This window comes from Lepidochelys kempii, chromosome 20, assembly GCF_965140265.1.
Source record: "Lepidochelys kempii isolate rLepKem1 chromosome 20, rLepKem1.hap2, whole genome shotgun sequence".
Lineage (NCBI taxonomy): Eukaryota > Metazoa > Chordata > Testudines > Cheloniidae > Lepidochelys > Lepidochelys kempii.
In genome coordinates this window covers 8,385,444-8,411,584 of record NC_133275.1, presented here as the reverse complement: position 1 = coordinate 8,411,584, position 26,141 = coordinate 8,385,444, and the positions used below count along the sequence as shown (strand labels likewise).

At 45.3% G+C, this 26,141-nt stretch overlaps 1 protein-coding gene across 4 annotated transcripts in view; it reads right to left on the bottom strand.

The window, feature by feature from the left end:
• AKAP8L (A-kinase anchoring protein 8 like) overlaps positions 1-26,141 on the bottom strand; it is a 39,218-nt gene that overhangs the window by 6,211 nt on the left and 6,866 nt on the right. Inside the window, exons 2-12 of one of the 4 annotated variants that reach the window (XM_073319288.1) lie at positions 18,361-18,393; positions 15,897-16,125; positions 12,005-12,473; positions 11,381-11,504; positions 11,128-11,174; positions 10,481-10,517; positions 8,626-8,734; positions 7,436-7,577; positions 6,841-6,946; positions 5,282-5,412; positions 3,742-3,837 (exon numbers count right to left, since the gene is read on the bottom strand). In XM_073319288.1, coding sequence (XP_073175389.1) covers positions 3,742-3,837; positions 5,282-5,412; positions 6,841-6,946; positions 7,436-7,577; positions 8,626-8,734; positions 10,481-10,517; positions 11,128-11,174; positions 11,381-11,504; positions 12,005-12,473; positions 15,897-16,125; positions 18,361-18,393 — 1,523 coding nt within the window. The remainder of the gene's footprint in view (positions 1-3,741; positions 3,838-5,281; positions 5,413-6,840; positions 6,947-7,435; positions 7,578-8,625; positions 8,735-10,480; positions 10,518-11,127; positions 11,175-11,380; positions 11,505-12,004; positions 12,474-15,896; positions 16,126-18,360; positions 18,394-26,141) is intronic. The other 3 variants (XM_073319290.1, XM_073319289.1, XM_073319291.1) reach the window with 3 other exon arrangements.

Below are 26,141 nucleotides of genomic sequence, written 5' to 3'. Positions count from 1 at the left end.
CTGATCAAAGGGAAGGTCTTCTATCTTAGTTTGGAGTTCTCGCAGGATACGTGAAGAACGTAGCCACAATGCTCTGCGCATTACTATTGCTATTTGTGTGTGCAGCCGTGTTCGCGACGTCAAGGGATATTTGGGGCGCTGTTCTGGCTACGAACTGTCCCTTATTAACGATCGCTTGGAATTGTTTCCTCTTATCCACAGAGATTTCATCGAGGAACTCGTTCAGTTTAACTTAATTATCATGGTCGTATTTCGCTAGCAACGTTGTGTAGTTGGCCATGCAGAATTGCCGAAAAATAGACTTTCCGCCCAAATAGATCTAATCTCTTCCAATTCTTGTTTTGAGGTGTGGATCGGGATTGGAGTGGTTTACCCCTGGCTGGCTGCATCCACCTCTAAGGAGTTGGGTTGTGGGTGTGAAAAAAGAAAGTCCATGCCTTTATTAGGTAAATAATACTTTGTCTGCAGGTTGGAAGAATAGTGGTTGGTGCTTGCCACACCATTTCCATCAAGGCATCATTTATTAGCAGAGCTATCTTTGCCATAGAAGAGGTGTGTACGATTGTTAAGAGTTGGTGTTGGGTCTCAATTACCTCCTCCAGCAGAATATTCTGCCCGTGTGCCATTCGCCTGAACAATTCTTGAAAATGTTTGAAGTCACCTGCAGCAGTGGAAGGTGGAGGCATCACCGATTGTCCGGAGAGGACGATGAATTGTGAGCAAGTGAGGTATCTTGTTATGTGGATTCCCCTTTATTGTCTCCAGTCTCCTCTGGTGCCTCTGAAGGCTCTGGTAATGATGCTGTTGTTGAGCGTACATGTCTCCTCTGAGGAGTTGGAGGTTTGGAGAAATGAGACTTGTAGGCTCCCCATGGATCCCATTGTGGCCATTGTATAGGGAATGGCATGGGAGGGCACATCCAGGGATTGGTGAGCCAAGGATGCATGTCCCTGGTAAGCTGCTCTCTGGTTCTTGTGTGGGACATTGGTATCTGGTGCCTGATGGGGAGGAGTGGCCTGATGAGAAGACTTCCTCCTCAAGTTCCTCCTCATCTTCGCTGGAAAATGGTGAAGCAGTAAGGGAATCTGGTTGGTCCGGTGCTGTTGGTGCCAAACAGAGGCGATCTGGGAGTAGAGATTACTTCCATGTCTACCTTATGTGTAAGAGGACACAGTGCCATTGTTTAGGGTGCTGTAACTTTCTGTGCCAACACTTTAGAAAGTAGCTTGGTTGGTACAGATGGTTTCGGTGTGGCCTTAGTCAGTGCTGGTGGTGTCCTCCCTGATATCTCTGTGAACAGTTCTGATGAAGTCGGTGCCGGCATCACCAGTGGCAAAGGCTGTGGCACAGTGTCCTTTGTAGGAGTAGTCGGTGCTGTGGAGGAGGAGGCTATTTTGTACCTACCACTTGACTCCTTTCCCCTGCCGGCAGAGGTCCCGTACAGGGGAGGTGTCTGGTGCAGGCAGAGTGGGCACCTCTGATGAGGTTGGCATTGAGGGTAGAAATCTCACTGGAAACTATTGCTTTTTTAACAATTCTCTGCTTGGGGAGGACGTGGCACTTTTCCTTGATTTCTTAGAGGAATTGGCACTTGCTCTGTCCACCGAGGATGTACCTGGAGAGTCCCTTGTTGAGGGTTGTCCAGGATCTGAGGTGGACATTAGGGATTTCTCCATTAAGATGAGTTTAAGTCGGAGATACCGGTCTCTCCTTGCTCAAGCTTTGAGGTTGCTGCAGTAAGCACACTTTTGTGGTATGTGCGACTCACCTAAACAGCAGATGCATTGCGAGTGCCCATCTGAAATAGGCACTGTGTCCTTGCATGAAGTACATCTCTATAAACTTGAGGATCCAGGCATATTTTTGACATCCCTCTTAGAAGTAACTTAGGATGGGAAAAACGGGAGGGAATTTTTTTTTTTTTTGAGGAATGAGCTGTCAAACAGGAGTAACTGAAACTTAACTAACACTAATTTAACTGACTAATTACTACTAACTGAGTTTTAACTAAATAATCTAACATCTTTTCTAGGATTTCTTTGATGCTGTTGGAGAGCTCCGTCTCTGGCTGAGGATGGTTGAGAAGGAACTGTAGGGGTCGGGCTCTGTGCGTCCTAGATGTGCATGCATGTCCCAACCAGGCACTGCTACCGATCAATGGCGCTGGAATGTACCGACACCTGAAGTGGAGCACCCACAGGGACAGCACTCGAAGAAGAAGATTAAGTTGTTTATCTTAATAATACTCAATAACACTCTTCTGAAAGAGAGCAGGCCTGCTGCTGGTAAGCACCGCTTCTTACTTCAACCCCCCCATTCCTGTCTTAACTCACAAAGGTAGTCTGAACTATGGGAGAGGGTATGCATCAAACATCTAGCTTGAACTTGAGCTTCTTACCCACAAATCCATTTCAATACTAGCCAATTGCTTACAGCACCAAGGGAAGTCAAATGAGGAGCTCTGGAAAGTATACACTATCTTGAGAACTCAAACTGACACCAATACCAACAGTAATAGGCTAACAATGCTAGTGACCCTGACTATAAAACTGCGTAAATTCTATTCCATTAAACTGAAAATGGACACTATTCTCATCCCTTGAAGACCTGGACTTCGCAGATGATGCCGCTCTCCTATCACATACCCATCATCATATACAAGAAAAAACGACTCAACGCATTCAGCCAGCTAATTGGACTGAAAATCAACTGCAATAAGACAGATATCATGACCTTTAATATTGCCTCACCATCACCAGTACGGATAGAGGATTATGTTCTCACCAATATAGAAACATTCACATACTTGGACAGCACCATCAGCCAGGACATCTGGAACAAAATCAGTAAAGCCAGGAACACCTTCAGGAGCTTAAATACACTCTGGAAATCATCAAAATACAACACCAAAACCAAACTCAAAATTTATCAGAGCTGTGTACTTTCAACACTACTTTATAGTGCAGAATGTTGGGGAATGAGAAAGTATGACATGCCCAAACGGTCTTCATTCCATATGACCTGCCTCAGAAAAATCCTCTGCATCTTTTGGCCCAGAACAATCTCCAACCAAGATCTATTAACACAGGACAGCCAAGAAGATCTGAGCACCATCATTGCCAGGAGGCGTTGGAGATAGATCGGCCATGTGCTTTGGATGGAAACTGATTCTATTACCAGAGTAGCAATAAGATGGACACCTGAAGCAGGCGAAAACCAGGCTGCCCAAAAACAGCATGGCAAAGAGCTGTGAAAGCCGACCTGAAAAACCTGGGGCACAGCTGGGAAACCATTGAAAGACTTTCCAGAAACAGACAGGAGTGGAGGAGCTTCGTCACTGCCCTAAACGTATAGGCGTAATAGGAACATGATGATGATGAAACTGAAAATCTTAAAAGGAAGATTTGGGGGTTGGACTAGATGACCTTCTGGGGTCCCTTCCAACCCTGATATTCTATGAAGAGCCTACCCCTGTTCATTCAGGAATTACGAGCAACATTAAAGGTGGGAGACCACAGAGATGAGGAAGCTAGTCATACGTACTATGAAAGTCCTTGAGCTCCACTCAGCCAACCCTTAGGGATCTGACGCTGTATTGGGACAGTACTTTGGAACTTCAGCCTGAGAATTAGCTAGCAAGAAATGTAGTCAGCAAAAAGCAGCTAGTAAGAAAATTCAGCAGTGCAGAAGCTGTGTGGCTCTCTGCTCAATCCAACTCAAAGCTGCTCTGCAGGTATTTACCTTCAAATACCGCTCCAATTTCTTGCTGATTAGTTTGTTATTGAGAATACTTCTCGCAACTACTAAAGATGATTTCTTGGACTGCTCCATCATGGCCTAAAAGGAACAGGAATATTTAAAGAAACCAGAGTTAAGTTTTGAACTGAGTCATGTAACACTTCAGTAGTTGCTTCTAGCCCAGCGGTTCTCAAACTGGGGTCTGTGAGGGTACTCCAGGGGTCCGCGAGTTATGTCCAGGGCCACTGGCCCCGCTGATCAACTCCTCTCAGTCCCTCCCAGTGCCTCCTGCACATCACGGACCAGCTGTTCAGCTGTGTGCAGGAGGTGCTGGGAGGGAGGAGCAGGGACGGGGTGCGCTCAGGGGAGGGAGCAGAAAGAGGTGGGGTGGGGTTGGGGTCTTGGGCTGAGTGGGGGTTGAGCACCTCCAGGGAAAATTAGAAGCTGGCTTGTGGGGGGGGGGGTGTCTCTGCAAAATATTTTAAAATCAAAATGGGGGTCCTCGGGCTGCTAAAGTTTGAGAACCGCTGTTCTAGCCACATGTTTATCAGTTATTGCAGACATGCTGAATGACTCTAGATGTGTTTGACACAATCAAGTTTCATATCTGCCACCATCTACCACTCCACCAAATTTAGTTTTCAGCGGGCTCCAGAATTTGTATTGACAATGCACAGCTTTAGAGGTAATGGGCATGTGTGACTTTACATCCCATCTTTCCCTGGATGCCAAGTTTGGCTTTTTTGGCCTTGGGGAGGAAATCTCATCTTTCAATCCTCTTGTGGGCAGGGGTAGATGTAACATGAGCATTCTGACAAAAAACGTACGTAGTGGAGGGATACCGAGCACCTGAACAAGTCTGCTGCTGCCACTGGCTTCCAAGGCACCCAGCTACCCCATTGCACCCTCAGTATCTGGCACTGCGTTAATTGGTAGCCATTTCATTGCTAATGTGCTTTAGTGCTAATATTTAAATAGTCATTGGGCTTCAGAATCAACACCTTCTTTAGACGTATGGGATAATTCAGAGACATCTGCTCAGATTATCTGTTTACAGATTTAGGAAGGCCATTTATACATGTGAGGTTCTCTTTAAAACCAGAAGAATCAGAACATCAGAGGATCGATTCTACAGCCAATGGGTCATAGAAGATATGGGATCCTGCTAGCACTGTTCCTCACAATAGGAAGAGATTACTTTTCTGCTGACCTCTTACAAGAGTGAAGATCAGTGTTCTACAATAATAGACGACCACATTGCAGTATCACAACTCTGAGCTGTTACCATATAGAGACCACCACTGCAGAAAGTTTTAATAAGGCTAGTCCTGGTTTTAGGTTTCATTTTCCCCATATAGCTCATAGGCTGTATGAATGCAATCATACCCAGTTTTTAGCATTCATCAGCTTGTTTTATTAATTAAAACAAAACCCTGCAACCTGGATTTACCATGCAGGGATAAGCTGATCTCCATATCTGCCCAGCCAGCTGTAGTCGTACATGGCCATATACACACACACTTTAAACCAGCTGCATGCTTACTCTGCGGTTGTGGTTGTGGTCAAGGGACTTCAGGTGCTTCTGGATAATGCCATACTGCATTGGAATGAAGAGGTCACATGCAGCACAGTGAGCAGCCTCCACCTTTTTAATGAAGTGTTCCATGCCAATATCTGAGGAGAGACAAGAGCTTTGTTCATCTACCTTGAGCTGTGGTGGCCACCTCAGGGAGTTTTGCAGCTTGTTCTGGGAGTTCATTTATCTTTAATATATTCATGCACCCCTGGTTGTTTCCTACAATGTGATGCTCAGTCTTGACCAATAAGGGTAAGGGGGAGCATTGCATAGCCATAGTCTAACAGACCTGAGGCCCAGAGTATGGCGGTACACCTCGAAGTAGAATGCTGCTGGTCACTGCTGCATCAGTGCATTGACTATAGCATGCAAAATGTTTCCAACTAGTTGATCACCAAGCTAGCTTTTTGTGTCCTACATCAGTGGTTCTCAACCAGGGGTACGTGTAGCCCTAGGGGAGCGCAGGGGTCTTCCAGGAGGTATGTCAACTCATCTAGATATTTGCCTAGTTTTATAAAAAGTGCTAGCAAAGTCAGTACATACAATGACTTGTTTGTACTGCTCTATACACTGACATGTAAGTGATTTATTTTATGATATGGTAAAGATGAGAAAGGAAGCAATTTTTCAGCAACTGTCCTGTGATACATTTTTTTAAGGTCTCATTTTGTAAGCAAGTAGTTTTTAAAAATGAGGTGAAACTTGGGAGCAAGACAGACAAATCAGACTCCTAAAGGGGCACAGTAGTCTGGAAAGGTTGAGTGCCACTGTACTACATTACTTGCTGTTCACACACCTCAGTGCCATCTCTCTCCTAGAAAGAGGAGATTACTTTCTATATTGTACTCTAACATATGAGAAATAAGGCTCCCGTATATTAATCTGCTGATTATTCTTGTGTGAAATTAGAGCTCTCCAAAATAACAAATTACAATAGCGTGCAAGGTAAATATTAAAGCATAAATAGGGGAAAAGACTTCATCTTGCAAAAAGTAGTAGGGATGAAGAATCACCAGCTACAGACACGTGTTCCTGATCAATATTTCAGTTTTCCAGGAGCAGCTTTTAAAAGCTTGGTTCCACTCGAAGTTTACTATGCAACAAAAGGTGCCTCAGACGCTCTGTGTCTGCATAGGATCAGATGATTTAAGTAACAAGAATACTTTACTCCTGTTGGCACTGTAGAGCAACTCCTATTTCTTCCCGTTTATCAGTCTTGTTTGCCATGTTACAGTTTACATGGCACCGGTGGGACTGACTGGCAACAGCAATTAGGTTGTACAACAACCTGGTTTGCTAAACCTTTACTGGTAACAAAAACAAGGAAAGAATCTAGTTTGAGTCTCAGATCTCAGGATAGCTTTAACCATGCTTTACTTGTGAACTGTGCACATTTTAAAAATTCAGCATAACACAAACAAAGAACCTCACAATGGCTTTTGTTTTTCCCATTTTCTGAGGGAAGTTGCACATTAAGGTAGCCTCACAAAAAAAACCCATGAAGATGCAGGGAGACTTGCTCTTACCTTGGGTAAGATCTTGGTCTTTATAGATCTGTTGGATAACTGCATTAATATCTTCAATTGCTTTACGGCGTTCTTCGGTTTTCTTTGTTTTGTTAGCAACGTAATCCTGTATTGTACAAAAATATTTTATATTAAACTTCAGCTGTACATCTGACCATTAAATGTGAATTCAAAAATGCAAAGCACAACATGTATTGTACTTACTCTACACTGCAGTTGTGCCTTTCATCAGAGCATTTCAAGACATTACAGCCCCTTAGCCCTGCTCTAACTGTTCTCCTGAAGGTAGTCAAGGACTGTCTGCGCTTTACAGATGGTAAAGTGCAGAGGGTAAGTAACATTCAAAGTCACAGGGCAGTTGACATAGAGTTGGGAATAAGAACTCAGATCTTGATGTCCAGTCCTGTACTCTAATCACACCCGTAGTAGTAGTTTCACATCTAAGTTTTCATAGCTTGACTATTTGAACTATCCATTCACATCCAATTATCAAAGTTCTTTTGTTTGTATTTTTTTGTTAGGTCTCCGACAACCAAAATGAAATAGAGGTGCACTGTATAGCCTGAAGTAATGGGAAACTTAACCAAAGATTCACCTGGAGGAAGTCAGCTGTCTGCTGAGGCAGTTTTGTTCCAACAAATTTGAAGTGCTCCTTGTGGAATTTGCTTTCCAGATGAGCATTCATCTCATCCTCATAGAAGGTCCGATATTTGCACAGCGAACAAACAAACTGAATCCTACCGAGAGAAAGTTAGAACCAAGTGAGAGATCAAACCCCAAGCCCAAGGGTTCCACTCCAGACTCCCCATCAGCTTGAAAATACTAGTTATTTCCCTACTAATACTTAGGGGTACAATTAAAAAAAGAGCACAGCTCATTCAAGAGGACAAGTCTTATACCTGGTTTGAATGGTCACATCCCTCCTACAGGTTTTAAATACAGACTTTAAGGCCAGAAGGGCCCATTAGCAGTAATTAGTCTGACATCTTGTATAACCAAGGGCAGAGAATTGCAGTAATTCCTACATCAAGCCCAATAATTTATGGGACAGCTAGAGAGGATTTTAAGAAGGATGTCTGTCTTGATTTAAAGATTTTGTTCATAATGTAGAATCCACCACAGTCTGTAAGTTGCTCCAATGGTTAATCATGTTCACTGTTAAAGTTGTGCAACTTACTTCATGTGAACTTCTCAAGTTTCAGCTTCCAGCCACTGGATCTCATTATGCCTTGGTCTATTAAATTAAAGAGCCCTACAGTCAGAGAGTTCCCTGCATAGGTAACTAAGGGCTTAGATAGGACTCTCACAGTTCACTTATTTAGTTTATCAAAGATAAGGCTAAGCCTCACTGTAAGGTAGGTTTCCAGTCTGTGAATTATTCTTGTGACACTTCTCTGAACCCTCCCCAAATTTTCCAATTTTTTAAAAAAGAAGTGGACACCAGAACTGGACACAATATTCCAACAGCGTTCTCAGCAGCATAATTCACAGAGGGGGAGGTATTGATTAGAGTTTGCCATTTTATAGTTAGCTAACAGTCATCTGTACTTTTGTAATGCTTTTGCCTTACCAGCTCCCTATGAGGTGTTAAGTCAATTTTACAGATGATGGAGAGATGGGTACAGAGAAGGTCAGGTAACTAACCCTCGTTTTACAAACTAGTCAGGTAGAGCCAGGGACAAAAGCCAGAACCCAGATGCCGAGGCCCATGTTCTAAACATTAGGCAATCCTCCCAGAGTTCTCAGACAGGATGTATACTGTGTCACTGGAAGAGGAAGATGTACCTTTCTACCATGCGATCCCGATGCCTCTTTTTCTGCCTCTCTTGAGTTTTCTTGCCTGCCTGCAATTTGCGCTTGATTTGACTGATCTCTTCTTGAATTGTTAAAGCACCTAGATGTATAAAGCAGGTTGTGTTTCAGGGCACTATGTGTGGACACCAACTGATTAAGAGGTTTCACCTAGATGAGTCTAGTAGCCAACTTGACTGACCCATATAGCTCAGAGATGACAAAGTTATAGCTGAGTGTTGGAAAGAGCTGCTCCCTTAATAATTCCTGCTGTTGCCCAATTAAAGGAGCATTGCTAGTCTATTAACAGATGTCCCATCACTCTCTGGCCCAGACTTCAGAAAGGCTGAGCTTGGGCACGAGGGTGAGAGAATACCTCTTCTGATACAGTTTCCTAACCCATCATTTCTGATGGTGATATAATGCCCCTGGTTTTACTGGGAAAAGAAGGCCCATTTTAGATTAGATGTGAATCTGACAGTTTTAAGAGGCAACCACTCTCACCCCTTTGGCTTTTGTGCACAGGACACACACGAGATGAAGGTTGACAGTGAAATAAGAACTGAATGCCTCCTATTAAAAAATCCCAATTTTTTCAAAACAGGGAAGTAACTTCCACTGTTATACTGGAATGGTACCCGAGTACCCCTTTCGTTTCCCAGCCAAGGCTTCTCATATGGTTTTATACTGCTGCCATCACATTCCACTGATAGCAATGGCAAGTTAGATACTGTGCTATCAGGTTTCTATTTAGACAGGTTCTTCCTCTGGTGAGAGGTCACCATGCTTCTCTAAGCAACCCTCTCCCCAGCTACCACAACAGTGCTAGCACGTCAAACTATCACATGGACTCTACTCTAACCAACTAAAACAACGAGAAGTCCTTGTGGCACCTTAGAGACTAACAAATTTATTTTGGCATAAGCTTTCGTGGGCTATAACCCACTTCATCAGATGCATGGAGTGGAAAATACAGAAGGGAGGTATAAAAATACAAAGCACATGGAAGATGGGAGTTGCCTTACCGAGTGTGTGTGTGTGTGTGTGTGTGTGTGTGGGGGGGGTCCAGTGCTAACGAGGCCAATTCATTTAGGGTGGATGTGGCCTATTTCCAACAGTTGACAAGAAGGGGTGAATATCAGAGGGAAAATTACTTTTGTAATGCTAATGAGGCCAATTCAATCATGGTAGATATGTCAGCATCCACCTAACTGATTTGGCCTCGTTAGCACTGATCCCTCACTCGGTAAGGCAACTCCCATCTTTTCATGTTCATATACCTGCCTACTGTATTTTCCACTCCATGCATCTGATGAAGTGGGTTATAGCCTACAAAAGCTTATGCCAAAATAAATTTATTATACACCAGAAATCTCATATGAGACCTATAACACTGGCTAGGAGCCAGGCAGTCACCAGATGCTGTGCTGGATTTCCCTATGTTTCCTAAAGCACCTCAGTCATGACCAGTAACATACCCTATTATTCTAGGCCTAGCAGGGTGCCAACAGACAGATATCCACTAGGGATTACGTACTGGGTACAGAAACCGGTGCAAGCTCTAGAGTGATGATCTGAGTTAAAGCTCTAGTCTCTCATCGTAATTCACCACCTTTAGGCTTCTGTACAAGCTACAGCTCAGGGAACAAATGGTGCAACGCAGTGCCTGAACCAAGTCAGTCAACAGACTATTACTTGGAGCTATTTCCTCCACAGCAGAGTCCTTCATTGGCAGAAGGTTTATGATGTACAGAGATGTAAGGTCTGAAGAGCCTTAGCACATCCCTTGGTGATGAAGTTCTTGGCTCATTTCCCAAGAATGCTTTTACAGAAGTACACTCAGACTCACCTTTCTCAGAATCTTTTCCTTCTTCATCTTCACCCTCCTAAAATACAATTTCAAGAGGTTATCAGCAATCCCTAGCTATAACTTTTGTTTGTCTTATACACAAAGTGAGTGCATACTAGTTTTACATCTCTTAACCATCCTGCTCCCCAAAGAGACTCCCTCCTGACTTCAGATAGCACAGTTCCCTGTCCGAGGAACACATTTAGCCTGCGATTTGGTAACAGTACTACACACTGTTGATTTCTAGGTTTCCTCCCCCTATTCCCAGTCATTTTCATAAATTCTTTAGTCACACATATTCAGCTCTTTGAAGCAGGGCCTGCCTTGCTATGCACCTGTGCAGTGCTCCAATCAATCTCTATTGGGGCCTGCAGGCACTACTACAATACAAAATAAGTAATCTAGGGAGGATTTGCAACCTTCAAGGTTTCTTCTATGAGGATCCAATCCCCCTCCTCCCCACCAATCCCAGCTCTCTGCCACTGAAAGGTAAGAAGTGGTTCCCACCTCACACTGCAGGAAGATTCATTTGGTTTTAATGCTGCCACCATAACATTCTGCCCTCCACACTAGTTACGTGGCCACTCATCCACTTCCCTCAAGCACTATGGTCTTTACTGTGAATTACAAGTGTTAGTTTCACTTACAGCTTTAGAGCCCTCCTTCTCTGCTGCTTCTCCTTCAGTCCCTTCCTCTGAAAAGCACATCACAAATGGTCACCATACAAAAAGTAACAGTTGGGTAGCTCAGCAAAGAATGGTATTAACAACTTTACCACCAAATTAAAGATTCAAGAGAAATTGAAAATGTCAGAGCCAATTACTACCTGAAACAAAGGCACTCTGATAACTTCACATGACTAAGAACTAACTCATTAGTAGTCACCAGAGAGGTTCTTACCATTCTCAGAGTCAGAGTTGTCAGAGCCATCAGTTTTTGCTGCCTTGCTGTCAGGTTCATCAGTGCTGTCAGTTTGTTTTCTTTTCTTAGAAGTAGGGTCCTTCTTCAGTTTCTTTTTCTGTGACTAGAAAGGAAAATATCATCAGTCCCCAAATATACATTCTGAGACCATCCCCTGCCAGCAGCAAATAAGTCTGCATTAAGCCACCTTAAAGGGGCTTTATATTGAAATAAACTTCCCTGAACACTCAGTTATGCAATGTCAGTCAAGACAGATAACATTTGGCACAGTCCTTCACAGCAACCACCCTTCAGCATATCATATTAAACCACAAAACTATAGCACATTGGACTTTCCTAGCTTTACAAAAAGAGCATCAAGGTTAAACATTTTGGATGCTAAGACTGCACTATGAATGAATGTGGCCTCTTCACACCATTTAGAAAGAACACTAAGATGCCAAGCAAATAATGCACAGAGATACAAATTACACTGTGGAAACTAAGTATGGTATCTCAGAGAATAGGGCCCTTTGCACTCAGAGCTGGACAGTGTAGTTTGTTGGGAAGTGAACAGTCTCTATATGAGGTAAATGGGTGGGAGGGGATTGCACAGGTACTTACTTTAAAGTCTGCGTCCCACATTTTCCAGTTTCTCCTCATTCGCTGTTTCATGCCGCCTCCTCCAAAGCGCATGTTTCCAGAGAAACCTCGCATTCCCTGGAACATGCTGAGTTCTGGGATAATGTTGTGGGAGAAGAGGGATGGGAGCCTAGAGGAGCCGTGGGGACCATGGCCCCGCCCTCCCATTGGCTGTGGCGGCTCATTCCACTGTCCGCCCATGTGCCCGGAATATGAAGATGCCATGGGTCTGTTATTTCGCCCGTCTCTGGCCCAGTTCTGACCCCGCTGGCCAAAGTTGTCCCGTGCTCTGTTCTGGTACTGGTCCCTGTGGTTCCCATAGAAGCTGTCATAGCAACCTTCATAGGCATTTTCGGTGTCATGTTCAGCCTCACTGTAATCATAGCCGGATCTGTATAGATCACGGTCGTTCAGTGAAGACCTTGAGTCGTAGGACTCATATGTATCATACCTGCAAGAGTTGCACAGCAAGCAAGGAATCCAGTCAGTAGCATATAAGGCACCACATTACAGCCTGCCGAGAAATGGCAGCAGAAAGATTAAACAAAAACAGAACTGTTCCAGTCTCATTTATATCAAAAAAGGCTCAGAGGTTTCACTCAACATGGGAGTTTTTCTGTGTGATACAGCAGCGGGAGAAAGGGGCAGCACAAGGCAAAGGTCAGGAGAAGGGCATAAACAGAATGACAAGGAATGGCAGGGATTCAGTTCAACCTCAGTCCATCACCTTAGTCCATCACCATATCTAGTCAGATTTACATATGCCTAAAGAGCCAGGAAGCACACCAAACTAAACTAATCTTCAATTTCTCTGGAAATTACTGTGTGTCACACTGATCTTTTTTAAAAAGAAAAGTTCCCAAGCTGAGCAAAGGTTCCTCAGTTAGCAGTGCTGTGGATTTTCAACTGTGCGGACATTCAGATTTTCTGATTTAAATTTAATACATTCACCACCCGCCCTCTATTTAGCTATGCTTAAATCAGACTGAACAATCCAAATAGTTAAGAATAAATGCAGAGCCAAAAAATAATAGTCCTGATTCTCTTCCCCACCCCCCCATTCTGAATTGTTACAAGGAATGGCTTAATTTAGGCCTTGTCTGCACAAGAAAGTTTGTGTATAATGCATGGTGTGAATTTAAGCCAACAGCTATACTGGTAAAAACGCCTTATGTGGGCATTTATTGTGGTATAAGAGTGCCTTTTCTTGATTTAGCTTGTGTTGCTTGGGAAGGGTTTTTACCAAGTCAACTTTCCCATGTAGACATGACTTAGAGTTATTACTGGTCACTGTAGTTTCCACAAAACCAGTTTTTAACCAGGACAGTTTCAGAAGACAAATACAAAACCTGCAGAGGAGTTTTAGACTTAAGTTCTGTAATATCTAAAGTAATGCCTCTGTACATCTTATGCAGCGGCTGAGACTCAATTTGAAGCAAAGATGATATATCAAAGTTTAAGGGGAGGCTCCACACTCTTCATGATAACTTGCTACTTTACCAGCTGAGGTGAGGGAAATCCACACCCACCAAGACAGAACACAAATTACACAAGGAAGCAAGAACAAAGTGTCAAACTAGCACTGACCACTGCGGCACAAACCCCAATATTTATGCTTTATAGCAAGGTCATGAAAGCAAGGGAATTGGAAAGGAACAATGACTGAGGAGGAGACACACTAACTCCAAGGCCACAAAAAGAGAGCCATTCCATCAACTGATATGAGAAGAATCATTCAGACTAGCAATCACCAAAAAAATCTTCAACTGGTAAAGCTACAGGTGCCCATTTACATAAGCCGAAGCTTTCACTGCAGCAACTGAACAGCCCTCCCCACACTTTGCTTTTTAGGAAATGAGACTAAAGGCTGAAAACTAATGTTTTCTAAACCACTAATTTCATCCTTTTGTCCCTTAAATGGTTTACTACATTCACTCTGGATATTTGATAACTCTTCTCCAGCAAGAGCTAGAATCAAGAGCTAGAACCTTAACAGGGCTGGGTTACCAGCCAAGTATCATCTATCATGACAGAACTATGCATGGTAGCTTGCCTGATGCTTGGGGCTTGGAGCAGAAGATCCCAGTTGTGTGGTGTCTGAATAATAGACAAGGGCTGGATTATCAAATTCAAAGTTCTCATCTTATAAAATTAGAACCCAAGAGTTTAGTCAATTAAACTGTTCACCTGCTGCCTTGCAACAGTCCTTTCCACTCCCAACAAGAGAGGTACAGATTCATAGATGAGGCTAGAAGATACCACTGTAATTGTCTATGATCTCAAGAATAACAGGCCAAAGAACTTCCCTACAGCATCTCTTTTAGAAAAGCATCCAATCTCGATTTAAACATTTTACCCTTGGTAAGTTGTTCCAATGGTTAAGTACCATCACTTTGAAAGTTTGCACCTCAACTTCAGTCTAAGATTTGTCTAGTTTCAACTTGTTTACCTTAGTCTGGTAGATTTAAGAGGCTGCTATTATCAAGTATTTTTCCACAGGATGGATTTTTTTTTTGAAAACTCTGATGTACTTTACATGAGTACTTTTAAACAGAGTACTCCACCAAAATCTATTTGATGCAAGACTTCAGAGGAGTAATTCCTTAAAACTTTGTGAAGCCTACTGTACATTTTCCCTCTATTCCATAAACACAGTTAACGTAGCAATTTTACAATATTCAAAAGTCATTATATGCTACTAGTAATTACTATTGAATTATACTTTTGGTAAACATATCCCAAGTTTTTGTGATAAACTTCATAAAAAGTTTATATAGTTTTAAACGTGGTTGCTTAAAACAAAAGTACAGATGCAACAATAGTTGACTGCAAACAAACCACAATGCACCCCAAATAAAAGGATGATAATGTATAAAAGTCTCTTGCATGACATTTCCTACTACTAACAAGCTATGCTTTCATTCTAGAGAAGAGGTTCTGGTTTGCTTACATTATATGGAATTTAGTTTAAGTTATTTTGACAATGTCTCTGCATACTTCGTATTTGAACGGTAGCAGACAAACTTCAAGTTCTCTACAAAATAGATGTCTCCCCTACATGGATGTAAACCTGCTATTGTTCAAATCAATACTTGCACATAAGCAAAATACACAGATGTAAAAATACTCAGAAATGGATTTGCTGGGATGAATTAATATTTCACATAAACCTAGAATGAACAGCAGTGTTGTAGAAGTATTAAATTTTGAATATAAATTCGTTTTGAAATTTAACATGAGAAAATCTTTGTGAAGTGAACAGTCCTTATTAGTACTGCATATATTTCTGATTTAAAAACATGGCCAAAACCTCATTTGATCTTTTCTGGACAGCTATACTGTATTCCCAGTCAGCAACCCAAAACTGGAACAAAAATGTCACTTCTAGACTAATAGTTAAGCTTAAAATCAAATGAGGGACAAAGGCAAATGAATGTTGTGGCAATGCTATAGAAATGAAATACATCAGCAGGCTCCCAGAAATAGAAATATTAAGGAATCTCTTCTTTATTCATCTCCAGTTTAAAATTGAGAAGATTTTTTTTCCCCAAGTTAAACAAATCCTACTACTGCTGTAAAGATTGCATCACAATTCCAGTACCTGTCAAACAGACTATCAAGACTTCACTACTCAAACTGGGATACAAATGACTTATTTAAAAAACATAAACAAAAGAAGGAAAATCCAGCTGAGCCAATTCATCTGTTTCCCCTTGAGAGCCAAAATGTGAAGACAAAGTGAGAATGAGGTCAAAATGAGAAAGTAGTAAGAGGTAGCAACTCTGATAGTCAGCAGAAGATTAGAGTAGCGGTTCCCTCACGAAAAGACACTAACCTGTCTAGTACTGAATCTTTTCTTGATCTCTAGACTCACCTGTCTCCACCTGAGCCATAATGTCCTCCTTGCATTGTGTCCGTTTCTAGATGAGACACCATATCTAAGCGCTGGTTCATTTTTGCTATAACAGCATCGGCGCCCGTGGAAGCATTAGGGTCTGTGTCTGAATTAGGCATTTCCCAAGAGTTTGAAGTGGCCATACCATACCCATAATTGCCAGAGTTATCTTGACCATATCCATATCCATAACTATATCCTTCGTACCCTGAAATGAGAAAGTGTCGTTGAGATTTTCAGTCAAGCAGCTGAGCTAACATTTCTATCCAAGCTCAGACGCAGAAGTCCCAAGAATGCCCCTTCCCCACAGAATGGGGAAGTTTTAATTTACATTTAACCCATTTTTCCCTTACAAAACACCTGCCAAGGTGTGTTAGTGTATCCAACACCAGGACTTGAAGGTCAAAACACACACGGAGGAAACTTCACACCAAATCCCAGCAATATAGTAACAGTCTACAATCTGCCCCAACTAATATTTAACACTCAATTTTCATTCTTGCTCTCACTCATGGACAGGGCAGGCTGCAGTGTAGCATACGCAAAGCCTTCCATGGCAATCCATCTGCCTGATAAAAACAGATTCCAGAGAGAACATGGGCCAGTCACCCTCAGAAAGAACAGCAAGTGTGGCACGGACATTTAGGTATGTGTAAAGAGTGCAGGTTGTGTGAGAAGAAAATACAAGATAACGTATTTAGGACAAGCCTAGTTTAGTTCAAAGTGGGCTTGTCTCTGTCAGTTTGACATGAAGTTGTGCTGTATCCATATCCAGTTATGTTCTGACTTCATAGCCAAATGAAATAAAATTCATACCTCTAAGCTAAGCAGTCAGTTCACATTATAATTGCAGTGATTTGTTCGAATTAGAGGACATCACTGTGTCTGGGGTCTATTCTTCTAGAGATGCATAGGAATTTGTGCAATTCGAAAGATGGGACAACAAGCCCCCCCACTAACTTTGACCAGCACACACATGACTCATGTCACTTCTGTTCCCTCTCCTATCCACACATAAATGAGAGAAATGGCCCTCTCAGTTGCATGTTATCTCAGGGGTGATAGAGAACAGTTTCCTCAAATGCAGCCCATGGCATGCTACTTACAAAGCAGACAGGGACAGAAAACTGACTAAAATGGTATCAAGTGTTCTATGCTGTTTCCCCCCTTTTAACTTGCATATTAGGTTTGCTCAGTTCACCCATCAGCATGTCCTACTGCCAACCCTGCAGTTCTGGGATTCTTATTATCATGAAAGTTAAAGCAGAGATTTGCTAATTTGCATTTATGAATCAAAACACTATTGTGAACAAATTGTGATTTTGCAAGTGAAACAGACAGTACCACCAGATTCTAATATCTTTTGTAGTTTAAGAATATTTAATAGCTTTAGGAGGTAGCATGAGCCAGTGGACCGAGCACTTACCTAGGGGTCAGGATACCTAAGTTCTATTGCGGATATGCCACTGACCTAGAATGTCTTTGGGGAAGACACTTAATCTCTCTCACCTTCTCTCTGTCTTGTCCCTTTAAACTGTAAATTCTTCAGGACACAGACTCTATCACAATACGCATGTTCAGTGCCTAGCATAACAGTACCCTGATCTTAGATGGGGACCCTAAGTGATACTCTAACACAAGTAGTAAAACAATGACACTGCTAGCAAGCTCACCTTACTGTATATTTTGACAAAATAACTAGTTGATTGAAAAGTGGGAAAAATCATGAATTCTGTCTGGTTTTTACAAAAATAAGTTTTCCAGCTAGCTCTGAAGATAGTGAAAAGGTCATAAAATCCTTCGTACAACACTGACTACAGTTTAAACTACCAGTCAGTAATGCAAAAAAAACCATACTATACTGCTCTGCTAGTCAGTCTTCGTGGAGTGGATAGAGGCTTCCTTGTGCTAATTAAAGCATGCAGATTAGGGAGATTCTCCCACATAGCTGGGCATCACACTCTAGTCTGAGCACAGTGAGCATGGCCTCTGGAAAAAGACAAGTATTTACAAAGGGAGGCCTGTTTCGGCCTAAATGCAGACACACTGCCATTTTTTGCATCTTTCAGGCACAAGAACTAGAAATTCAGTCTTCTAGCATGCTAGGACAGCACTTTAATCTTCAGTGCCGTTTCCTAGAGAAGTGATATCAGACAGAAAGACCGAAGGAAAACAGATAGTGGATTCAAACTGTGCTGACTTCTGGGAACAGAAATATCTGGTTTTGTTGATGCACAATGCAGAACAGTAAAGAGTTGACTGTCACAGTTATATGGGCTCTGCAACGCTGACCGAAATAGTTGTGTGACCTGAAAGGATATTATTCAGACGTGGTGGAACAGATTTGAGCTGTGAAAACCTTCAATTTTATAATCATTTTTCTAACTGATTACATTAAATGACATTTGTTCATAATAATGTATTAAGATTTTACTATACTTGCCTCTGTTTGTCCCAGAGTTCCAGTTGCCATAACCTAGAAAAAGACCAAAAGGTGGTCAAAACCCAAATTAGATGGTATGCTCTAGCTAGAACAGCTGGCATTAAGGAGAATCTATTCTATCTAAGATCTGATCATCAAATGCACCCAAATGAGCCAGACTGTATCACAGTGGATACTCCTAAAAAGAGATCAAAGCTTGACAAACCTGTATTACTCTGGAGGAATTCTGCGCCACTGAGCATACAGAATTCATGTCCCCCGCAGATAAGGATGGGGAAGCAAAGGGAAGTCGCAAGAGCGGCCAGGTGCCCCTCCCCAGCAGCACAGGCATGTGGTATCCAGCACCCAGAAGAGAGGTAAATCACCGGGGGGGGGGGGGGGAGGGGACCCTCCCATGAGCATAGTTTAGGGAGGATAGGGCATTGCCCCTCCTCCCAAAGACATGTGGGGTCACATGCCGCTGCCCATTTTTGCGAGTGCAGAGCTGCCTGGATGATGGAGTGTGCCCCTCCCGCTAGCTAACTCCTCCTCCTGGGTCCTGGTGCCAGTCATACCCCTCTTCTATGCATGCTGGGAGCCATCCTGTTTTCTATACAATGGTGAGGGCCACTGGTGGTGGTGGTGGGGAAATAGGCAGTGGGGAAGAAAGGGGGATGGGAGCAGGAGACAGTGGGGAGAGGAAGGCAATGGGATGGGGGAGAGGCAGTGAAGAAAGGGATAGGATGGGGAAGAGAAGCAGATGTGGGAGGGATCCTGGCACTGGCGGCAGCATCAGCTGGGGTTCCCCAATTAAGCAGGCCCAACAAACCCCCACCCTGACAAACCCCACACCCCTGCACCTGGACCACCCTGACAAGCCCCCTACAACTGGACCCCCCCCAGAGTCCCAACCAGCTGCACCCAGACCCCAAACCCAGCAAGTCCCACTCCCAGACCGCCCTCACTGAATCCCATCTCTCTCCACCTGGACCCCCCTGCAGAGTCCCATTGTCCCTGCATCTGGAACCTCCCTTGTGCATCCAGATCCTCCACTGAGTTTCCCCCAGCCAGGGTGCCCCACACAAAACCCTCTTATCCCACATCTAGATCCACCTACACTAAGCCCTCCACAGTTGGGCCCTGCTGGGCTGAGCCTACCTGCCCACAACTGGTGCAAAGCCCAAGGGTGTTTCTGCAGCAGGCCCGGCCCTTGTGCTGTGCTAGGGTCAAGTGCAGCCTCACTGCAGAGACCCTGTACAATGGGTGGGGGGCCTGCAGGGTGATCTCTCACCTCTGTGCAGCCAGTGGTCTGTGCTCACCACTGCTATATTGGAGCCTCCACATTTATTTATTAACAAATAAAATTTGCAAAATTTTAAAATATTGTGTGCAGCATTTTTATTTTTCTTGGTGCAGAATTCCTTAGGAGTACCATATCAACAACAAGTAGGAAACGTGCTCTAGAGAGTAGTGTCCTTATTCATCAGTTTCAGTCCAATGTTATTTTAATTCAATCTTAAAATTTCTAGAACTTGTGACTGCATAGATACCATTCCAACTGGGAACTGGTGAGTTTTGTCTTTCAAGATCTACAGAAAGATGCAGCTTGGAACAAAGGCTGTTATTTGCCCAAGGCCTAGCTCACAGCATCATCTTGGACTGGAAGGGAAGGATTCACTCACTAGCAACTTGCTTTCCATCTGGTAATCCAGTGACAGATAATTTTGTACTTACTGATAGGTGCCATCATACCAGGGCAGAACATGGATTAGCTGCAATGGTAATTATGGCCAAAACAGACAGCACCACTTGATTTTAGCCAAAGTTTCTGAACCCCCACTGCCAAATCCTTAATATACAGAAATCTCCCTGCTGGGTTAGGTTCAGCAAGATTCCTTAGGTGTGAATCCCCCTATGTGGGCTCCCAAATTCCTATCCAGACCCAGAGTAGGACTATACTGGATCTGCTACAAAGAGTGTCTGTTGCAGAGAAGGGAGCAGGACTGGTCATAACTTTTTTGGTGAACTACTTGTATCTTAAATCATAGAATCACCGAAGCTTAGCACTGGAAGAGACACAGTCCTGTATAGAAGGAGGCAATTAATGTCCCTGCACACTTGCATGACCAGGGCTCCCACTGCAGAGTTTAGACTTATAGAAGATTAGGGTTGGAAGGGAGCTCAGGAGGCCATCTAGTCCAACTCCCTGCTCAAAACAGGACCAATCCCCAACTAAATCATCACACCCAGGGCTTTGTCAAGCTGGGCCTTAAGAAGCTCCACCACCTCCCTAGGTAACCCATTTCAGTACTTTACCACCCTCCTAGTGAAATAGTGTTTCCCAATATCCAACCTAGACCTCCCCCACTGCAACTTGAGACCATTGCTCCTTGTTCTGTCGTCTGCCATCACTGAGAACAGCTGAGCTCCATCCTCTTTGGAATCCCCCTTCAGTTGAAGGCTGCAATCAAATCCCCCCCCCCCCGACCCCTCTTCTGCAGGCTAAACAAGCCCAGTTCCCTCAGCCTCTTCTCATAAGTCATGTGCCCCAGTCCCCTGATAATTCTCGTTGCCCTCTGCTGGACTCTCTCCAATTTGTCCACATCCTTTCTGTAGTGGGGGGCCCAAAACTGGACACAATAATCCAGGTGTGGCCTCACCAGTGCTGAATAGAGGGGAATAATTATTTCCCTCAATCTGCTGGCAATGCTCCTACTAATAAAAGAAAAGGAGTACTTGTGGGGCACCTTAGAGACTAACAAATTTATTTGAGCATAAGCTTTCGTGACCTACAGCTCACTTCTGAGCTGCAGCTCACGAAAGCTTATGCTCAAATAAATTTGTTAGTCTCTAAGGTGCCCCACAAGTACTCCTTTTCTTTTTGCAGATACAGACTAACAGGCTGCTACTCCAAAACGGCTCCTACTAACGCAGCCCAATATGCCATTAGCCTTCTTGGCAAGAAGGGCATACTGCCGATTCATATCCAGCTTCTCATCCACTGTAATCCCCAGGTCCTTCTCTGCAGAACTGCTGCTTAGCCAGTCGGTCCCCAGCCTGTAGCGGTGCATGGGATTCTTCCATCCTAAGTGCAGGACTCTGCTCTTGTCCTTGCAAACCTCAAATTTCTTTTGGCCCAATCCTCCAATTTGTCTAGGTCACTCTGGACCCTATCCCTACCCTCAGAACTTGTTGCAGGTGCAATCCATCCCACCATCCAGATCATTAATAAAGATGTTTAGGGGATGGAACAAAAATGATTAGGGGTTAGGCAACAAAAATGATTAGGGATATGGAACGGTTTCCATATGAGGAAAGAATAATAAGACTGGGACTTTTCAGCTTGGAAAAGAGATGGCTAAAGGGAAATATGATTGAGGTCTATAAAAATCATGACTGGTGTAGAGAAAGTAGATAAGGAAGTGTTGTTTACTACTTCTCATAAACACAAGAACTAGGGGTCACCAAATGAAATTAATAGGCAGCAGGTTTAAAACAAATAAAGGGAAGTATTTATTCACACAATGCACAATCAACCTGTGGAACTCCTTGCCAGAGGATGTTGTGAAGACCAAGACCATAACAGGGTTCAAAACGGAACTAGATAAATTCATGGAGGATAGGTCCATCAATGGATATTAGCCAGGATGGGCAGGAATAGTGTCCCTAGGCTCTGTTTGCCAGAAGCTGGGAATGAGCGACAGGGGATGTATCACTTGATGATTACCTGTTCTGTTCATTCCCTCTGGGGCACCTGGCACTGGCCACTGTCGGAAGACAGAATAATGGGTTACATGGACCTTTGGTTTGACCCAGTATGGCCATTCTTATGTTGAACAAAACCGGCCCCTAACCGACCCCTGGGGCACTCCCCTGGATACCAGCTACCAACTAGACACTGAGCCGTTGATCACTACCCGTTGAGCCCAACAATCTAGCCAGCTTTCTATCTACCTTATAGTCCATTCATCGAATCCATACTTCTTTAACTTGCAGACAAGAATACTGTGGGAGACCGTATCAAAAGCTTTGCTAAAGTCAAGGTATATCACGTCCACTGCTTTCCCCATATCCACAGAGCCAGTTATCTCATCATAGAAGGCAATCAGGCTGGTCAGGCATGACTTGCCTTTGGTAAAAAAGACAGTTACCTTTTCCGTAACTGGTGTTCTTCGAGATGTGTTGCTCATGTCTATTCCACAATAGGTGTGCATGCTCGCCATGTGCGCCGGTGCCGGAAGATTTTTCCCCTAGCAGTACCCGTAGGAGGGGGAGCACCTAAGCGGTGCCTCCAGGGCGTGGTATAAGGGGAGCTGCATGTTCTCCCCCCCTGCAGTTCCTTCTTGCCAGACAACTCCGACAGAGGAGGAGGAGGGCAGGATGTGGAATAGACATGAGCAACACATCTCGAAGAACACCTGTTAACGGAAAAGGTAACTGTCTTTTCTTCGAGTGATTACTCATGTGTATTCCACAATAGGAGACTCCAAGCTATATCTATTGGAGGTGGGTAGGATTTCACAAGTTCTGAGGACGGAAGACAGCCCTGCTGAACGCAGCGTCATTCCTGGTTTGGGAGATGATCGCGTAGTGCGAGGTGAACGTGTGAACCGAAGACCAGGACATTTGTAGAGCCACCACGTGGATGGGGCCGTGGGCCAAGAAGGCCTGCGCTTGAGACGAGTGCGCCTTCACAATTGGGGGGGGATGGGGACGGGACCCGCCAGCTCTTAACAGGTATGGATGCACGAAGTGATCCGGTTGGAAAGTCGCTGACTGGAGATCGACCGACCCCTCATGTGCTCAGCTAAGGTGATGAACAGTTTCGAGGACTTTCTGAATGGCTTGGTCTGCTTGAGGTAGAAAGCCAGAGCCCACTGCACACTGAGCATGTGGAGACGGCACTCGTCACTGGACACGCGGCGCGTGGGGCAGAGGACTGGCAGAAAAATGTCCTGCTCTATGTGATAGGCAGAGACCACCTTCGGGAGGAACGCAGGGTGTGGGCGGAGCTGGAGCTTGAACTTATGAAACACCGTGCATGGGGGCTCGGAGGTCAGGGCCCTCAGTTCCGAGACCAGCCTGGCCGACGTGATCGCGACCAGGAAGGCCACCTTCCACGAGAGGTAGGACCAGGAGCACGCGGCTAGCGGCTCAAACGGGGGCCCCGGGAGACGGGTCAGCACCAGGTTCAGATCCCACAGAGGAACTGGGGGCCTAGCATATGGGAACAGATGGTCTAACCCCTTGCGGAACCAGCCAGTCATAGTATGGGAGAATACCGTGTGCCCCGGCACCGGTGGATGGAAGGCCCATATGGCCGCCAGGTGAGTCTTGACTGATGAGGGTGCCAAGCCGTGGGCTCTAAGGTGGAGAAGGTAGTCCAGGACAAGCTGGATCAGGGCAGCCACCTGGGAAACACCCCACTCAGCCACCCATCTGGAGAACCAGGACCACGTTGCCAAATAGGCGCGGTGTGTGGAGGGCCGCCTGCTTTCTAGGAGGGTGTGCTGGACCCCTTTTGAGCATATCCTTTCCTTCCTACCTAACCATTGAGCAGTCACACCGTGAGGTGGAGAGCTGCTAGGTTGGGGTGGAGGAGGCAGCCCTGGTCCTGGGAGAGCAGGTCTGGGTGGAATGGCAATAGCCAAGGTGGAGCAACTGCCAGACCCGTGAGGGTCCTGTACCAATGTTGCCTGGGCCATGCTGGGGCAATCAGGAGGACCCGGGTTTTGCCCTTCTTTGTCTTTTCCAGGACCTTGCTGATCAGTGGGAATGGGGGGAAGGCATAGAGAAACTGGCCTAACCAGGACAGGAGGAAGGCATCGGAGACAGTGCCCCATCCCAGTCCCCCCCGGAGCAGAACCGGGGATAGTGCCGGTTCTGCCAAGTCACGAACAAGTCCACCTGGGGAGTTCCTCACACTTGGAAGAGCCAGTGAGCCACTTCCGGGTGGAGAGACCACTTGTGCTGAGAGGAGAAATCCCTGCTCAAGCAATCCACCCACATTTCCGGGCATCTGGTAGATGGAAGGCCTTTTGGCACATCCCACAGCCTGAGGGCTTCGCAGCAGAGAACCGGGCCCCCCCTTACCTGTTGATATAGAACATCGAGGCCGTGTTGTCCGTGAGGACCCTGACCACCTTGCCCTTCAGGTGCAAGCGGAAGGTCCTGCATGTCAGGCATACCGCCCTGAGTTCCTTGACATTTATGTGTAGGGTCAGATCCTGAGCCGACCACAGACCTTGGATCTGAACATTCCCCACATGAGCCCCCCAACCCAGGCCTGACGCATTGGACACTAGCTCCAGCGACGGGGCCCTGTCCCTGAATGGGACCCCTTGGAGCATGTTGCTCGGGGCAGACCACCACCGTAGGGAGGCGATCACTGAGTTGGGTACGGTGAGGACTTTGTCCATCCTGTCCCTAGCCTGGGAGAACTCCAAGGCCAACCAGAGCTGGAGGGACCTCATCCTGAGTCTGACATGATGGACCATGTACGTGCATGCCGACATGTGACCCAAGAGCTGGAGGCACGCTCTGGTTGTCATCACCGGGAACCTTGTGACCATGTCAATAAGCCCCTTCAGGGTCTCAAACCTGTCCGGTGGGAGGGAGGCTCTGACCGACGAGGTGTCCAGGAGTGCCCCGACAGTCCCGGTCCAACGCATAGAGTTTAACGTGGACTTGGTGTTGTTTACCAACAGGCCCAAAGAGGTGCACGTGCACAGGAGGAGCGTCACGTAATGCCTCACCTGCAACCAGGAGCTGCCCTTGACCAGCCAATTGTCCAGATAGGGAAAAATCTGGGGTAGGCCGCTACCACCAACATACATTTTGTAAATACCCCGGGGGCAGTGGACAGGCCAAATGGGAGGACCGTAAATTGTAGGGATTCTGTCCCACCAATAAAACGGAGAAAGCGTCTATGCCCCCTCGAATATATGACTATGGAAGTACGCATCCTACAGGTCAAGGGCAGTATACCAGTCCCCGGGATCCAGGGAGGGGATGATGGAGGCCAGGGAGATCATGCAGAATTTGAGCTTCACCATGTACTGGTTCAGACTGCGCAGGTCCAGGATGGGCCTGATTCCCCTTTGGCCTTCAGGATAAGGGAATAGCGGGAGTAGTACCCCTTGCCCAGGGAGTTCAGAGGCATCACTTCCACCACTCTTAGGCCCAGGAGCCGCCCCACCTCCTGCTCGAGCAGAGCTTCATGCGAGGGGTCCCCCAGGAGGGACAGAAGCGGATGATGGTTGGGCGGGGAGGAAGTAAACTGGAGGGTGTAGCCCAGGGAGATGGTGTTGAGGATCCATTGGTCCGAGATCAGCAGAGACCGCTCCAGGAGGAAAGCGCACAACCAGTTGGAGAAGGGGAGCTTTATTGAGGGAGGATCCCTGATGAGAACTGGCAGGGCACCCCTGAGCGTCTCATCAAAAACGCCTTTTCCCCGCCTACTTGCCCTTGGAGGACCCAGGTTGGGGGACAGGCCGAGACTGCCTCTGAGGGAGCCTCTTATAGTCTCGCGACTTCTTAAGGGCAGCCTCGTATTTCAGGTGTGTAGCCTGAGTGGGAGTCTGCTGTGGCTTAAACTTAGCTTTAGCCAGAGCTGGAACATAGAGACCCGCACAACCCTCCAGACTCTCTGGAAGTCTTTCATGCCATGCAGCCTTGTATCTGTTTGCTCTGCAAAACAGAGCTTTGCCCTCAAACGGGAGATCCTGCATGGAGGTCTGCGGCTCACTGGACAGCCCAGAGAGCAGGAGCCATGACGCCCTTCTCATGGACACCGCGGAGGC